Source organism: Mastigoproctus giganteus, chromosome 13 (genome assembly GCF_048544385.1).
Source record: "Mastigoproctus giganteus isolate SK-2022 chromosome 13, ASM4854438v1, whole genome shotgun sequence".
Taxonomy (NCBI): Eukaryota; Metazoa; Arthropoda; class Arachnida; order Uropygi; family Thelyphonidae; genus Mastigoproctus; species Mastigoproctus giganteus.
Window position 1 is genome coordinate 35,887,912 of NC_143587.1, and position 19,260 is coordinate 35,907,171.

Sequence of the window (19,260 nt, forward strand, 5' to 3'; positions counted from 1 at the left end):
GTTATATTTTAGATAAAATAAGTGTGGGTGAGTGATAGGTTAAGATTTGGGACCTAAAGGTGGTTTTATTTTTCAGACTGCGAACTTTTTTAAAATGGCTATCATTATTATGTTCGGACATAGGAAAACATAGGAAATTTCAAGGTCATTAAATTTTTAAGGAACTATAATCAGTCACTGGGAATTCTTAGTAGAATAGTTGTGCTACTTGATAGCATTGATGTAGAAGTTTTCAGGATACCAAATTGTATTTAAAAATACTCACATGTTGCTGAGTTATACATTATTGGTATTTTCAAGGTCACAATAATTCTACCAAGTCAGCAATTTGGATGTTTCCAGGAGATAAAAGAACTACAGCAGTGCCACCTGCTTGTTCAGTGGTGACTAGAATTCAGCATAAATTGCGTAAAATTATTAAATTGTGACATCACAAGAGAGCTTCATCACTGAATAAGAGCTACTCCATTTATATGGCTGCGGCAGGTTTAGTAGATCGGCAGCTTAAATCCCAAGCCTGGATAAATGGTGAGGGTTGACGTCAGGAAGGGAATCCGGTCGTAAAAACTATGCCACAATAGATGTGTTCTGGTTAAGAAGTTCATCTCATTTGGAATAATTAACAGAGGAAAAGTAATACGGCCATAAGTCAAGGGGAATAAACAAGAAAGAAACCACAGAGAGAGAGAGAGAGAGAGAGAGAGAGAGAGAGAGAGAGAGAGAGAGAGAGAGAGAGAGAGAGAGAGAGAGAGAGAGAGAGAGAGAACCTGACATTTTATCTATAAGATGACTACTTGTACTTATTATTTTATATTACTGCTTAATATATTTATAATGATTAAACAACAGCTGATAAGTACAGTTTTACATTTTTATTTATTATTAGAGGAAATTAACTTTTTACAGAATGTGCGTTTTCTAAATAGAAGTTCTTCAATTTAGGAAGTACACATTCTTCTATTACATTTTTATGAAGCATTCATAAAAACATCATAATTTTTTTAAAAAAAAAAAACTTTCACAATAATAGCATTAGCATTAGTAGAGGCATTTGATGCAAGAAAGCAAGCTTATGTAGCATCAGCCAAAAAAAAAAAAAAAAATACTTCCACTTCACCCCCCTGTTCGTTCAAAATACCTGTCCAGCTGAGCCTTAAACTTATTTAGGCTATCAACCTCCACCACAAGGGATGGAAGTCTGTTCCACCAACCAACCACCCGCTGGCTAAAGGCAAATTTCCGCACGTCTATCCTACATCTGTCTTTCCTCAATTTGAATTTATGCCCTCTCAGGTGATTTTTCTGAGCTAGAGGAAGAATCCCATCAGCATTGAGCATGCTTAAACCATTCAAGGCTTTATACACCTCTATCAGATCACCTCGCTGGTGCCTAGTCTCCAGACACTGTAATTTGCAAAACTTAAGCCTTTCTTCGTAAGAGCACCCCTTTGTTCCATTCACTAATCTTGTTGACCTTCTCTGTACTCGTTCCAGCAGCTCTATATCCTTCTTGAAATGAGGCCTCCAGACCTGTATACAGTACTCTAAGTGTGGCCTGACCATTGCCTTATACAATGGAATAATCACCTCCTTATCCCTGCTGGAAAAATTCCTGTATATCATTGACAATACTCCATGAGCTACTCTTGCAGCCCGTCTGCACTGCTCAGAGAACTTCATATCTGCCTGCACAACCACCCCCAAGTCCCTTTCATTCTCTACCACTGTCAGTGTTGTACCACAGAGTTGATACGTTGCTCTGGGGTTGCTGTTTCCCATGTGTAGTACTTTACATTTGTCAATGTTAAACTTCATTTGCCACCTCTCAGCCCATCTGCTCAACCTTTCCAGATCCTGTTGCAGCAGCATAGTGTCAGTAGTGTCCTTGACAACCCTGCCAACCTTTGTATCGTCTGCAAACTTCGACATTAAGCCCGATATACCATCATCAATATCATTTATAAATACAGAAAACAATAATGGACCCAACACTGAGCCCTGAGGGACTCCACTAATAACATCAGTCCACGATGAGCAGTGTCCATTGATTACCACTCTCTGTCTTCTCCCCCTCAACCACCCCTTTATCCATAGCAGCAATTTGCCTCCAATGTCACACTGCTCCAATTTGTGTAGCAGTCTTCCATGTGCAACAGTATCAAAAGCCTTTCTAAGGTCCAAGTATATAATATCAAAGTTATTCCCTGCATCCAGTTCCTTTGTGACTGCATCATAGTATCCAATCAAATTGGTCAGGCAAGACTTCCCCTTAACAAAACCATGCTGTGTCTGAGCTATAACTGAAGTCTTGTCTAAATGATCCTGCAGTGCTTCTTTAACCAGTGCCTCCATTAATTTTCCTGGAACAGAAGTTAAGCTCACAGGTCTATAATTACTTGTGTCAGCCTTTGATCCTCCTTTGTGAATTGGGTCACATTTGCACATTTCCAGTCTATGGGTACCTCCCCTGAGTCCAAAGAAGCTCTCATAATTATGGCTAAGGGTTTGCTTACTTCCTTTGCTGCCTCCTTTAATATAACTGGATAGATCCCATCCACCCCGGGTGCCTTTCTTGTGTTTATCTTCAACAGTTTCTCCTCCACTTTACTCCCAGTTATTTCAAGATTCTGTAGCTTACTTCTAAAGTTGAATACACCTCTGGCATTCCCCTCGCTGAATACCTCCTCATGTGTGAATGTCGATGCAAAATATTCATTTAGTTTGTTAGCTACCTGAGCAGGATCATCAACACTTGACCCATCAATATCAAGTGGACCAATCTGATTCATCCCCTTCCTTCTAGAGTTTACATAAGTAAAGAACTCTTTGCTGTTTTTCTTTGCATCCCTTGCCAAGGATTTCTCGTAATCTGCCTTCGCCTACCTAACCTCCTTTGTAACTTGGTTGCATATCACTTGTATCTATCATAGGCTTCTGTGTCATGTGTTAATTTGTATGTATCCCATGCATTTTTCTTCTCTGCCATATGCCTCATTAGTTCATCTGACATCCATTTTGGCCTAAACCTTGAACAATATTTCTTAGTTGGTATGTAAAGCCTAGTAGCTTCCAAGATAAGTTCTTTGAATGCTTCCCATTTTGAATTTGCTGTTGGTAACATCATCAGTTGGTCCCACTGTATAGAATTTAAATACTGTCTCAGTCCATCGTAGTCGCCTTTACGGAAGCAATAACCCTTCCCTTTACCCCTAATGGTAGTTACCTCTTTGAGTAAATCCCACTTCAGCACACTGTGATCACTGCCACCTAGTGGTTCATTTATCTGCAGATTCTTAACGCATGAAGAATCACTGCTGATAATCAAATCAAGAGTATTACTCCCTCTAGTTGCCTCCCGAACATGCTGATGTAGAAAACAATCGTCCAATAAATCCACAAAAGCCCTGCTAGTGTGTGAGTAACCAGCCCCCAAAATCCAGTCAATATCTGGGAAATTAAAATCTCCCATTATAAGACACTCTGATTTACTGGCCCACTCTATTTCCCTGTACAGCTCCTTATTATACTCATCAGAGTCATTAGGCCTATAGCACACTCCTACTCTCAATTTTGATCTCCCAATGTTTATGTCACACCAAACTGACTCCACAATGCACTGTCCAGCGATGTCGACTGGCTTCACTTCCTTGGTTTTTATGTGTTTCTTAACTAATAGCATAACACCTCCCCCTTCCTATCCTGTCTATCCTTTCTGTAGACGTTGTACTCCCCAAATTGCAGTTCCGCGTCCCTTATATCTGTGTGACACCACGTCTCTGATATCCCAACAATATCTGCCTTCGATGTTTTGAGCAATACCTCAAATTCATCAAATTTATTTACTAAACTCCTAGCATTGGTGTACACGCAAGTATACCTGCACCTGTTTCTATTCTTAGCTACCCTAACACAACCCATATGTTTACTTGTACCGCAATGGCTCCCAGCAGTCTCTGAAATACCATGCATCTTGTTTTTCAGGCTTCTGCCCATTCTAATAGAAGCAGTGCAAGAATCTCTTTCACCTCTGCCAGTGGCTACTGTCAATCTATTGGTCTTTGTCTCCCCCCAAGCTATCAGTTTTCCGACCCACCTAACACTGCCTCGACAGCATCAGCAAAAATTCTTGCACCCTTTCTATTTAAGTGTATCCCATCCCTGTAGAAGCAATCTTTCCTGTTAACAAGTACAGTCCAGGCTGAAAAAAATTCTACCCCTTGAGCCTTGCACAATCTTTCCAGGGCCGAATTGATCGACAAGGCTCTCATCATATACTCCCTCCTATCGTGTCTGGGCAGAATTGCAGACACTTTCAAATTCAACCCTAATTCTCGGCTTTTGTTCAACAGTGACCTGTACTTGTTGTATTACATGGCCATGGTCAAGAAAGTCTGTTCTATATGTCTTTAAGAAATCTAAAGTATTTTTAAAAAAAACAGAAAATTAACAAAAGCTTAATTTTAAAGCAATTAACCAAGTCATATCTTAAAATTTTATACGAGAAGCATTAATAAAATACTGGTAATTTTTATATAATTTTTTTCACTCCAGGAACAAAACAACCTAAAAAATATTTGAGGCACAATTACCATTAACTGTTCTCCATAGAGTGGAGTCATTGTATTTCCCTCTGGTCTTGGAGAATTCGGATCTGGTTGTTTAGCTGTAACCACAAATATTAAAAAATTAAGTAAACTTTATCTCTAAACAATTCAAAAATCATGATGAATTTTTTTTCTTATAATTATAATTAAATGATAATTTTGAGCAAGGAGCTTTGAAATATGGAAAATATTATAACTGTGATAAGGTAGTTCATAGCATCAATCTATATGTAACTATAACCATGGAAGGCAAAACAAAGTTTGCACAAATAGTTCTTTTTCTAGGGGAAGTATTAATACACAGTGGATTCCGGTTATTTGGGCCACCAGTTAATTGGGGCAGCCGTTTATTTGGGGCAAATCTTAAAAAACAGAAATCAATCAAGAAAATAGACAGGGTTTACTTTGCTTAATTGGGACAGCATGCCATTTAATCGGGGCAGGAGACCGCAGCACTGGAGATTACCCTAAGATTATCTCCGACGGTACCACATGGTTCGGTTGAAATTCTGGAGATCACAACCATAAAACAATAAAAACAATTAGCAGTCACCTGTTTATTGGGCTTTTCTGTTAGTGCAATCCATCATAAACGGACAGTAAACTCGATCTTACTGAATTTGCGATAATACAGATAGCTGGAATTCTGTGGGTTATTATAGTGAAATGTGTTTACACTTCCATGAAATCTACAATCATATAAAAAAATTAATTTTCAGATCTTCTATTCATTCCTATTCTTAAAGCTTTGTAACTCATTACTCCGTTCTCACTTGCACATTTTGTGTTACTTGCAATTTGTGTGTGCCATGTTCTTTGTTATTGACTGCTTATCTTTTTACTGTTTTAAATTTTAACCCCCGCCCACAAATGTCAGTGAACAGAAATGTATTAATTATTCCGATTATCATGTATATTCTTCCGATTTTCACGTATCATTTAATTTTTTAATTGGTAAGGTAATAAAGGGTAAATTTGTGCTTAATATATCTTTGCTTTTATAGCATGTGGATAATATTCCTCCTATTTTCGCTAATTAGAATCGCTGTTTAATTGAATTAAAATTCAATTCACAAACGTGATCACAATGACCGGCGCTTACTGCACATTGTATAGTGAACGGTACTTTACTATGGTGACTCCATCGCAACGTGATTTGATTGTACAGTGAACCAATTGTAAAGGTTGGGGGGATACATTGTATTTTTTACTATTTACGTGAAACTTCAGATAATTGGGGCAGCCGCTTAATCGGGCCAAAATGCACTAGTCCCGATGTGTCCCAAATAACTGAAATGGACTGTACTTAAAATCATTTTGAAATATTAATAAATTTAGAAACATCTCATTGAAACATCCTGGTGTCATGGAAAATTTTTAAAGCTAAAAGGTAGCCTTATGTCACTAAAGTTTAATAATCACTCCCTTAAAATAATGAAACTTTGCAGATTTGCCTATGACAAGTAGTTTCATATTGTTGCTGATATCCACATTAAAGTTTAAAAGAATTGGAATGCACTGTTTGCTTGCTTTATTCCATTCATGTCCATAATCTTGGAAACAATGCTTTGGATGGTACTGCATATGGTTAGCAGTAACCCCAAAGTAACGTATCAATTGTGTGGTACTACACTCAGAGTGGTAGAGAATGAAAAGGACCCAGAGGTAATTGTGTAGTCAGATATGAAGTTTTTTCCTGAGCAGTGCAGATGATCTGCAAGAGTAGCTTATTGTGTCTTGTCAATGATATACAGGAATTTTTCTAGCAGGGATAAGGTGATCATCCCTTTGTAAAGGTAATAGTCGGGCCACACCTTGAGTACTGCATACAGGTCTCGCGGCCTCATTTTAGGAAAGATGTAGAGCTGCTGGAATGAGTACAGAGAAGGGCAACAAGATTAGTGAATGGAACAAAGGGTTGCTCTAATGGAGAAAGGCTTAAGTTATGCAAATTACAGTGTCTGGAAACTAGGCACCTCATGAGGTGATCTGATTGAGGTGCATAAGACCTTCTGGGTTGAGCATGCTCAATGATGATGATGGGATTCTTCCTCTTGCCCAGATTAATTGCCTGAGGGGACATAAATTCAAATCGAGGAAAGACAGTTGTAGAATAGACGTGTGGAAATTTGCCTTTAGCCAGCAGGTGGTTGATAATTGGAACAAACTTCCATCTGTTGTAGTCGAGATCAACAACTTAAATAAGTTCAAGGCAGAACTAGACAAACATTTGGAGTGAATGGATGGGTGAAATGAGTAGGGTTTTTTTTTTTTTTTTTTATCTGATGCTGTATAAGCTTGCTTTCTTACATCATGTGCCTCTACTAATGCTAACATGCAAAATCTCTCAAAATTTCTTCATTATAGCAACAGGTGCCAATTCCAGTAGTTTGTTAAAGGTAATATCTATAACAAATGTAATGTTTCAAGCTCTAAATCAATGGGAATGTTATTAATGAAGTTGATTTTTAGGCCCATCATTAAATTTGACTATATTGTGCCATTATATCTGTACATGTGTGCAGTCACAGAATGATTTTCATGTTGTACAGGCTGAAAAATATGGAATAACTCATAGGGGGAAACTCTTTTCCACCTTAGATCAGCCCAGAATGAAGAGGCTTTAGAAATTCCTCCAGTGACAGAACTCAAACTCATACCTCTCCAACCAAGTGACAAGTGGGAAAACCACTATGCTGTAAATTAGGGGGAAGAATTGAAATTCATCTCTAACAGCTTAAATATAATCCTCTTCTGTATTAACTTTTGCAGTCAACCATCAAGGGATGCTGTGGTCTCTCCAGTAACAGTGCTGTCACAGTCTCTGGAGAGCACCCTGTGACAGTTGACTACAAAAATTTAATGCAGAGAAGCATTATACTGAAGCTGTTCCAGATGAATTTTAGTTTGCCCTAATTTACAATAACATGTGTTTGAAACAGTCTCCTATTTTATTAATTATATTATAAAATTTATCTGATATATCCATAAATTCAGTAGAAATAAAATTTATAATGAAACAGTCTCGGCGGTAAAAAAAATAAGTTAGCAATTCTGAAACATTATATGAAGTGTTATCCAACAGTTATGAGAATGTATTCAAAAACAAAGATTCATTAATTTAAACTAATTTTGTATTTTGTCATCTTCAAAGTACTTGGGACTTAATAAACAGGGCCTGGCAATTCTACCATCACTGGAAGCCTATCAAAAATACTTTCATGTATTTCCCTTGACATTAGAAACAAGAAGTTGCATGGAAAATAAATCTAAAGAGTAGGGAAATGCAGCCATTTGGTTCTCAGCCTGGCAGGTGATTGCATATCAAAAGCACCATACCTAAATGTTTGTGCTTTTGAAATATAATTTTCTCCAAAGGCTGTACATAACACACCAGGGATTTCTGAAGCTGTTTTAACAAACTTGAAACAGAACTTGGTGCAACCTCTTTGTCCTTTCCAGTTGCTCATTTCAAAAAAAAAAAAAAAAAAAAAAAAGTTGCAGACCACAATGTACATGTTCTCCTTAAACTGCTGCAAATACATGCTACATATCAATGGAATATAGAAAGTATACTCAGTCACCAATTAATTTAGAAAAAAAAAAAAAAAAAAAAAAAATTGTATTTATAGTGTTTGTTTGCAACCATTCTCATTACCTTTGGGCAATACCTCATATGTATAAACTAAGAGTGTATTGTATTATTTTACACTGCCTTAAAGAGAATATTTTAATTTAAAAGAAAATGCCAAATTTAAAATTACTCACTTTCTAATTCTGTTTCATCATCAACATAAAATTCTGGTAAAGGCCTTCTCTTTGGTCTCTGTAAACAGATTTTTACCATTAGTCAATATCTTTGTTTTATACACACACACACACACACACACACACACACACACACACACACACACACACACACACACACACACACACACACACACACACACACACACACACACACACACACACCACACTTTAAAAGTCATTAAGTATTATGTGAAGAATTTAAGTATCTCACTTTTAATGTATTGAGCAACTGCTGAATTTTGGCAGACACCTTCCATTTTCCTGTACCTATAAGATATATTTTAAAATTTTAACATTTCTGATTTTTTTAACAAAACTAACAAAGATGTATAACTTTCACATGATAACTATAATGCAGAGAGAGATACTTATGCATTAAATTAATGAAAGACACATTACAAAGTATGATTATCAATCAACTGGTCACTGGTAATGGAAACATTATAGTACTCCTTAAATATCATATGGACACAAATAGATAAATGGAAAGACAACATACAAAATTTGGTGCCTGGGACATTACCAGAATGGTTTACAGGCTAGCCCCCCCCCCCACACACACTAAAAGCATAACTGAAATGGGATCACTTACCCTAATAGGAACAAGCAGACTGCACCACAGGAATAAAAGCTTGACTGAGTGAATGTATTCAACAGTTACTGTGTGAAAATGTGTGGCATATAGTGCTACATGTGTCAAGATGGGATGGTGCATCCATCTCTGAGAATAACCCCTGTCTAGATCATGTTCCACCATTGTATAAGTACACTAGGAGTGGTAGACAAGAGGCAAGATGACCAGCAGAGACAAAAGTGGTAAAAAACCAATGGTGGATGAATGGGGCAAGATACAACCACAACAGAAGCTCATATAGACCAACAGAACAGCCTTGATAATCATAGTGACCATAGATACAATATGGATCAGTCACTTAGTAGCAAGACTATTCCCCATACTTAAAGTACCAAAGCAGCTGACCTACTTGACATCATCTTTTGCCTGTACATTACAGAAATCTGCACCTTGCCTGGTGCCACAAACATGGCTGAACAGCAAATGACTGGAAGACAGTGTGGTGATTGAACAAATCACATGTAATTTTATATAGTACAGCCAGTAAAGGCAGCTTATTGTGTCTTCTATAATATTCCTTAATTGTGATGATGTCTACCAGTAAGATAATGTACTATGCCCAAGAGTCATTTTCTGGACAATGAAGAACTTGCCTTCTTCCAGTAGCTCCCTACTTGTTCAAGTCCTCCTGGCTTGAACTTCACTGAGCATTTGTGAAATGAGGCAGAATGGGCTATCATACATGTAGATCCACCATCCTTCAATATAGGATAATAGAAATCCACACTTCCAGATGTGTTCACGCATGTTGTAACATCAACCACAACATGTGCAAACCATTCTACATGCCCATGGAGGTACAACTCCACTCAATATCAAGTATGTGATCCTATTTCCATGCCCTTGTGTGTGTTGGGGGGGGGGGGATTTTAGTCTTATAGTCCACAGATGATGGCTAAGGTTTACTGTGATCTCTTTGCAGCCAAAACTAAATTATCCCTAAGCAGTTTTTGAGTTAGTTGTCCCATAGAGAAAGAAAAATCAAGAGAAAAATTAATAATAAAGATACTTGTTTTGACGAACTTTTATTTCTTTTCTTTACAAAATAATAATTTTATTGCTATTTTTATGTAATAAGTTGCAGGTGAACACTCATGGCTACATTCAACATCAAAATCCTCTAAATAATGCAATGAAAGGTGCTTTTTTTTTTTTCATGTACAAATGCATTTAACTTAGATATTTTTCTTAAAGGGCATCCTTTAAACACTGTTAGTTTAAGTGAGTTAAAAGAAATAATTTTTTTGAAGTTTTTTCAAATGGATTAAAATATATTTTAAATAAACTTGGAATTTTATTCATCATCTTTATTCTTCTTGATAATTATTTATTGACACAAATTCTGTTCATTTGGGAACTCCTGATCAACTGCTTCATCTATTTATTTTAATTCTGCAACATCTGAAACTACTTAAAACATGGTCGCAAAAAATTCAGATTTGAAACCTATGATTTGAAAATTCAGATTTGAAACCTTGACACATGTAACTAATGAAATTTGTGCTAGCTCAATGTTTATTAAAGGTTCATTTTTCAAAGGTAATTTCCAAACTGTGTAATCACATTTGCAGTAAAATACTTTCCTTAGTAAACAGAAGAACACAATTCTCTCTTTCTTGTTTCACACAATTCACAACTTTGGAAGTGAATAAACAAAAAACATTTTTCTGATTTAACCTGATATGATAATCAATTTCCAAAAGTGGAAGATGATTTAGAAACTACAAGATTAACTATAAAACAGGAAAATTACCTGATGTTCTGAATTTCTCATTTTGTCAGAGAATAAAGTATCTGTTGTAATATTAAGGGTTGGAATAGCAGAAACATGGTGTCATGATGATATATTGAATGTACAAAATTTGTACAATCTAAATAAGGTAAATTAAAAGTTTTGAGAAATGACAGACATGAATGAGGGGAAGGGGCATTATCCAAAATATGAAAACTATAAAGATAGGATAGCATTAGCATTAGTAGAGGCATTTGATGCAAGAAAGCAAGCTTATGCAGCATCAGCCAAAAAAAAAAAAAAAAAAACCACTTCCACTTCACCCCTCTGTTCATTCAAAATACCTGTCCGGCTGAGCCTTAAACTTATTTAGGCTATCAACTTCCACGACAAGGGATGGAAGTCTGTTCCACCAACCAACCACCCGCTGGCTAAAGGCAAATTTCCGCACGTCTATCGTACATCTGTCTTTCCTCAATTTGAATTTATGCCCTCTCAGGTGATTATTCTGAGCGAGAGGAAGAATCCCATCAGCATTGAGCATGCTCAAACCATTCAAGGCTTTATACACCTGTATCAGATCACCTCGCTGGTGCCTAGTCAGCATTGAGTGCCCATCAGCATTGAGCATGCTCAAACCATTCAAGGCTTTATACACCTCTATCAGATCACCTCGCTAGTACCTAGTCTCCAGACACTGTAATTTGCAAAACTTAAGGCTTTCTTCGTAAGAGCACCCCTTTGTTCCATTCACTAATCTTGTTGCCCTTCTCTGTACTCGTTCCAGCAGCTCCACATCCTTCTTGAAATGAGGCCTCCAGACCTGTATACAGTACTCTAGGTGTGGCCTGACCATTGCCCTATACAAGGGAATAATCACCTCCTTATCCCTGCTAGAAAAATTCCTATATAGCATTGACAATACACCATGAGCTACTCTTGCAGCCCGTCTGCACTGCTCAGAGAACTTCATATCTGCCTGCACAACCACCTCCAGGTCCCTTTCATTCTCTACCACTGTCAGTGTAGTACCACAGAGTTGATACGTTGCTCTGGGGTTGCTGTTTCCCATGTGTAGTACTTTACATTTGTCAATGTTAAACTTCATTTGCCACCTCTCAGCCCATCGGCTCAACCTTTCCAGATCCTGTTGCGGCAGCATAGTGTCAGTAGTGTCCTTGACAACCCTGCCTACCTTTGTATCGTCTGCAAACTTCGACATTAAGCTTGATATACCCTCATCAATATCATTTATGAATACAGAAAACAATAATGGACCCAACACTGAGCCCTGAGGGACTCCACTAATAACATTAGACCACGACGAGCAGTGTCCATTGATTACCACTCTCTGTCTTCTCCCCCTCAGCCACCCCTTTATCCACAGCAGCAATTTGCCTCCAATGCCACACTGCTCCAATTTGTGCAGCAGTCTTCCATGTGCAACAGTATCAAAAGCCTTTCTAAGGTCCAAGTATATAATATCAAAGTTATTCCCTGCATCCAGTTCCTTTGTGACTGCATCATAGTATCCAATCAAATTGGTCAGGCAAGACTTCCCCTTAGCAAAACCATGCTGTGTCCGAGCTATAGCTGAAGTCTTGTCTAAATGATCCTGCAGTGCTTCTTTAACTAGTGCCTCCATTAATTTTCCCGGAACCCTCTGCCCTTGTTTAAAAATGAATGAACCACTGATGTCATTTTTTGATATTTCAGAATTTTAGCCATTTGCTCTGGTGCAAGTCCAAATTTTGGGGTTTTAGAAAAATATATATATACACACACACTGTGCTGCCACTTTATTAGGTACACCCCTGCTGTGCACACAAATGGTTTGTACCACAACATTGCAAGTCACATGACCACAGTTGTGGATATAAATGCAGCAGAACAACCTTTCTAGTATCAGTTAAGCATACAAAAAGTAGCAAGAATGAAGAAAAGGAGTGATCTAACAGACTTTGAATGTGGCATAGTAGTAGGCGCAAGACATGTTTGACAAAGCATCTCTGAAATGGCAGTTCTCCTGAACTTTTCATGCACCACAATTTCAAGGGTGTATCGAGAATGGTGCAACAAACAGAAAACAACCCCTCAACAGCACTCCTATGGAAGAAAATCGTTTGTTGATGAGAGAGGTCAGAGGAGGATGGCTAGAATTATGTGAGCAAACGAACAGGCCATAATGTCGCACCTTACGTCAGAATACAACCTTGGTGTGCAGAACAAAATATCGCAACGAGCCACTAGTCGCACTTTGTTGCGAATGGGCTACAACAGCCAATGGCCACATCGTGTACCTTTGTTATCAATGAAGAACAAGAGAGCACACCTCCTGTGGACACAGCAACCTCAGCAGTGGACTATCGAGGATTGGAAAACAGTTGCTTGGTCTGACGACTCGACGTTCCTGGTGCATCATGTTGATGGAAGGCTCAGAATTTGGTGAAAACAACACGAATCCATGGACCTGTCATGTTTTACGACTACTGTGCAAGGTGGTGGGGAATGTTTTCTTGGCACTCATTGGGTCCATTGATATCCACAGACTCACGTCTGAATGCCACATCGTACCTAAACATCGTTGCTGACCAAGTGCATCCGTTCATGTTGACAGTTTATCTTCAGTCAAATGGTTACTTCCAGCAGGATAATGAGCCGGTGCACAAAGCCCGAATCACTATGGAATGGTTCCAGGAACATGACAGTGACTTTCTTTGCTGCAGTGGCCTGCTCAGTCTGTGGACCTCAATCCTATTGAACATCTTTGGGATGAGCTGAAAAGAGCTGTTCGCTGCAGGCCTACACCTCTGTCGAATCTCAAGAAATTGCATGACACAATCACGTCTGCATGGTACTCCATTCCTGCACATTTCCAGCATCTCGTTCAATCCATGCCTAGACGAATTCAGGCTGTTTTGAAGGTTAAAGAGGCTCAACATGCTACTAGGTAGGTGTACCTAATAAAGTGGCAGCACAGTGTGTGTGTGTGTGTGTGTGTCTGTGTGTGTGTGTGTGTGTGTGTGTGTATCACATCCTGCAGTTTTAAGCTTCTTAAAATTTTAGTAGAAAACTATCCCAAATGCCCATTTTTTTTAACCAAGTAAGATTTTTAAAAAATAACTCATTATGATCACATTATCAATATGATACTTATATTTTTTTCCCATGCACACAGGATTAATGATCAAGAAAAAAAATAATAATAATAAGAAGAAATTTAAAAAAAAATCAAGGCTGGTGTGAAAATCTGATGGTGACCACTTAGGTTATGGTTTTAATACGACCAGGGGGGAAAAAATTGACAAATATCATAAATAGTTGTGTTGTAAGTATTTAAATTTGTGAGAAATCTCACTACATGCACGCTTGTTTTATAAGACAACATATGTACTGGTGGGATTAAGAAACAATAACACCTAGATACTTAAAGTGCTGGTCCTCATTACAAGGTGAAAGCCAGAAGTTTCTGAACTGTAGGACAATAAAATTTAAAATTAAGTACAGGTAACCCTCGTAGGAACCTTTGGTTCCTACAAAATCTCGTGTAATGCGAAACCGTGTTATACTGGACTAAGAACCAGCACAAAAAGGGGTTACGTTATAAAACCTAACAAAAATACATTAGCTAATGCTAAGGCACATGATGCAAGAAAGCAAGCTTATATGGCATCAGCCAAAAAGGGGGGGGGGGAATCTAATTTCGCCCATCCACTTGCTCCAAATGTTTGTGTAGTTCTGCCTTTAATCTATTTAAGCTATTAACTTCTACGACAGATGGAAGTTTGTTCCAGCAATCAACCACATGCTGGCTAAAGGCAAAAGATATTACGGAATCAGCCAGGTATGACAGAAAGTAAAAATGAAAGAGTTTGATGAATATAAAAATTATGCAGACATACAGGGGCCCAGAAATAGATGGGAAGCTGTGAAGAGATTGCTCACACAGAGTACACACCTTGATAATTGTGATGATTGCCTCTTATATCAAGGTGTTAGAAATTCCACATGGGAGAACAATATTTCTGACCTCATTTTTATTAAGAATTCAACTGATTTGAGAACTTCTGCATTAAGGAAGCATTAGCAGAGAGTGATTATAATGTATTAATTTTGTACATATCTATAGAAATAACTTGTTTGTTTGTTATTTGGTTTTTAGGAGCTACGCACTGCTGTTATTTGGTTTTTGTGCTACGCACTGCTGCTCCTGCCCACTTGGCTATGGAAGCGCCTAGAGATAACTGTTGTTAAGGGTAAAAAGAAGGGTTTTAATATTCAAAAGAGAAATTATGATGGTCTTAAGAATTATCTGAATACTATTCAATGTGAACAACAATTGATGAATCACAAAAATAAATGTTAAATGGGAAAACTAATTTAAAAGATACTTGGCCTTATTATATCTTTAAAGCATTATTGTTCCAGGCCTAGTTAACTAAGTGGAAAACCACTAAACTAATGAAGATAGCAGTGAGAGAGAGAGAGAGAGAGAGAGAGAGAGAGAGAGAGAGAGAGAGAGAGAGAGAGAGAGCAGACTTGACTGAAGCATTTAAAGACTGAATAAATTAAATATAGAAATTGAAGAAGGGTAGTTATCAACTTAATATTAAAAAAAAAAAAAAATTGAAGATTATCAACTGTTGGAATAAATTATGACTTATACTTAGAACAAGAAAGCTTATGTAAATTTAAGGAAAGGGTAGAAAGGAGAAGGAAACTAAGTGACTTTTTTTTTAAGGCTAATGCTGAATAAGTTATCCTTTCCAGCAATTTGCCTTTATGAATGTCAATCAAAGGTTTTAATTTTTTTTTTTTTTTTTTGTTAACTCTTAAAAGATCTTAACTTTCTGACTTTTTGCAATTTCATCATTAAATAGTAATAACAATTAATAATGTGCAAAATTCTACAAACCAGTAGGATAATCTAAGCCAGTAGAAGAATGCTGAGTGACTCGAACTGAAGACATGTGAGCTGAATTAAAACGATTAAGGTGATCTGTACCGTTTCTTCTTGAAGCTGTTGATGTATTGCTGGTAACATCTGGTTGAGGACTAATATCTAAGAAAGAAAAAAATAAACAAATCAAAAACTTTACACACTTTTTTTTTTTTTTTTTCTTTCTACTAAAGGTTTTCGGGAGTATATAAATATATAAATATGTGTATATTTGTATTTATACATGTTATATTTTGTGTATTTGCATTTGATTGAAAATAAATAAATTACCGTAAACCCCCGCTATTCGCGGTATCTGTATTCGTGGTTTCACGATCGCCGATTTAATATAAAATGAAACCTAAAAAAATTTGGATTTTAAAGCGCCGTGAATATTTTCCACCATGAAAAACATGGGTGTGGCTAAAATTATCTTTCCCGGTCAAAACAGCGCTCAGTGGGTGGGGGGAGAGGGGTGACAAAATCGCGAGCGTGGATGTTTCTCGCTAATCCTTGTTCAGTATGTGTTATGCATTTGCATGGAAGGTTTCGTCGTTTGCTTTTAATTTATATGTTTATAAATTGAATAAATTTATCAATTTATAAATTGATATGCTTCCAAAAGTGATAAATCTACCGTTTTGTAGTGTAAAACAGACTTTTTCGAGTGTGTTAACGGAAGAAAGTGACTATTGTGGACAAGTTCTTTCTAACCCCTACAAAAATATGGCTATGAATAACAAGAGAAATGTGAAAATAGCAAAAAAGGTGATGACATTAGCGAATAAAATTGAGTTATTAGATAAAATTTCTAATGGTGAAAGTGTCTCCTCAGTGGCAAAACATTATAAAATCAATGAGTCAACGGTACGATCAATCAAAAAATCGGAAGAAAAAATCCGCCGTAGTGTCCGTGAAAACGCGCTAATTGCTTCAAAAATTTGCTCCGTAACTCGTGATGTTAAATTAGAAAAAATGGAAAAGGCTTTAAATCTGTGGATAGAAGACCAAACTCAAAATAAAATTCCGTTAAGTTCACTCATCATTCGCGAAAAGGCAAAACTCCTTTATCAACACTTTAGGGAAACTGGTGATAGCAGTGGCGGGATGTTTTTTTTTGCTAGCAAAGTAAAGGTGCTGGTTTGAAATTTCTAATAAATATTACATTTAATATTAAATTGTTTCTTATTTTCATTTCGATGCCATATGCTTTCATTTCACTATGTACTGTCTATGTACATAGTCATATTATGAAGGTACATATAATACATACATAGACAAAATTTTAGACTAGTTTTTCTTATATATTTCATACTTTGGAACGGAACCCCTTTATTACTATGGGAGCCATAACTCAGTATTCGCGTTTTCAGTATTCGCGACATTTCTCAGGAACGTAACCCCCACGAATAGCGGGGGTTTACTGTATTTAGTTTCTGATCTTTCTTTAAAAAGATTTCTAACAAATATCATTCTCACAATGCAAGTTATTCTTACAACACATGAGCAAATAACTACCTTTGCTCAGCAGTAATGATGCAATCATAAATATAAATATGCCAGAAATGTAGGTAAACTCCAGCTATCTGTAAATCATCAATTTTTTAACCGAAGCCTGCCAAAATGTCATGAAACTTAATTTTTCACAGCACAGATTTATAACATAATCTATTGAAATTTCTATAAAAAATGCCCATATAAGATCTGTATTTTTTATTATATATAAAATCTATATTTCACTTAAGTAATAAGTGAGATCAGCTGTCACTGACTACTTTTATTTTTTCATAATTCTCTTCTTTCTTGTTCTTAATCTCCTCACTTCTCCATCTCAGATCATCTAATCAGGTTCAATGCACATCTTAAGGTTACTCTACAGTCATAATAAGTTTAAAACATTCACTGCTGCTTATATTTGTGAAGGTCCTTTCTGCAGGGCACATCTTTTTGGGGCTCGAACAGGCAGGCACTGCTTTTTAGTAAATGGAAGGGATTTTTTTCTGTGAAGAATCATCATTAAAAGTAACACAAGCATTGTAGTTTGCAGCATTCATCAACAACAGATGCATCTGAACAAGATTCAGAATCCACATCATTTAAATAGAATTCTATTTCAGTGTCAGATGGTATTATTATTAAAAGGTAATTTAATGTCATTGGCTTCAACGTACTGTCCATCCTTGTTCCTTTTCAGTCCCAATTTCCCAGGCTGTGGATCCATTATAACAATCCTTTAGGGTAAATTTTATAGGAAAACACTTTTTACACAAATATTTTTTATCAGTAGGTACACATACTAAGGATGATGATTTGTTTTTCACAAATTAAAGAATCAAAATTCAACAAGCATAATCTTAAAAATTTTTGACCTTTTCTTCTTGTGGAAAATACTTAACTAGATAAAATAACTGCAACATAAGCACAGAATGTATGAAACTGTGAACCATGTATACAGTTTTTATCGAGACAGTACAACTGATGATAAGCAAAATCCCAGCCATAATACAATATGGTTCAATTAGTGTGCCGCTTTCAGACAGTTGCCCATTTCATTTGCCTCTCCTTTTACAGACCTCACTTACTGACTACAATTGAATGGACACATATTTGCATTAAAGCACAAAGACTGCAGTTCGTTTTGATGCAAGTTTGTGTTCTGGCAGCAAACACTTTTAGGAATGAATTCTATTACAATGCAGAAGCAATAAGTTTTCTAATTATAAATTGAAAATACTGCCACATTCCTCTTCAATATAATTGCAATTAAAAGTTAGAGTTTCAGGTTAATCATATAAATAAACATATTCCTACAACTTCTACTTGAAATTCTATTATCTTCTTGGAGACTCCAATCTTTATGTGGCATTGCCCTTAACTAAATGAAAGAAAAACTTGTATTCATAATCAAATATGAAAAATAATAACAGGTGATGAGTTTTGAGTGTATGACTTTGACCAAGATTCAGAGCTCCCAATGGAAAACAACATTATCAACATGGCCAAAAAAAAATGGTACAGCAGCTAAAATCTCATGTTTTGTGGTATGTGTAGATTGTCGGTCATCCTACAACCACTACAGCTGATGAAGGCAGCTGCTGCTGCCGAAAGCTCCTGTATTAGTGGTTTTAAACAACTTTTATCGCTTTTAATTTTATATATTTTATTAAATTTTATTCTTGTTATACAACATTTATTTTATTTTGTTTTAATATTTTGACACATAGTTATACAATCAGTATGCACGTATTTTATTTTATCATAATAAAGACGTTTTACAGATTCACGTTAGTGTTATTTAGTAGCATTACAGATGAATTGAAGGTCATGCTGATCATATTTTTGACAATAAAGGGATAACAATATCAGAAATTGTTCCATATGATGTCACTGTTAATATAGTCAAGAAGTTTTAAAACGGTTGAGAGATGCAATCTGCTATAAAAAAAAAAAAAACAAAAAATGATGAAAGATGAAATGGTGGGTCCATGACATGACAAAGTGCTACATCACTCAACAAGTTTTGACTGACAAAAACATTCCC

At 36.5% G+C, this 19,260-nt stretch overlaps 1 protein-coding gene across 1 annotated transcript in view; it reads right to left on the reverse strand.

Moving 5' to 3' along the window:
• Positions 1–19,260, reverse strand: part of LOC150075966 (disco-interacting protein 2-like) — a 579,017-nt gene that overhangs the window by 236,947 nt on the left and 322,810 nt on the right. Inside the window, exons 6-9 of the mRNA XM_090387840.1 lie at positions 15,696–15,842; positions 8,626–8,681; positions 8,373–8,430; positions 4,590–4,663 (exon numbers count right to left, since the gene is read on the reverse strand). Coding sequence (XP_090243966.1) covers positions 4,590–4,663; positions 8,373–8,430; positions 8,626–8,681; positions 15,696–15,842 — 335 coding nt within the window. The remainder of the gene's footprint in view (positions 1–4,589; positions 4,664–8,372; positions 8,431–8,625; positions 8,682–15,695; positions 15,843–19,260) is intronic.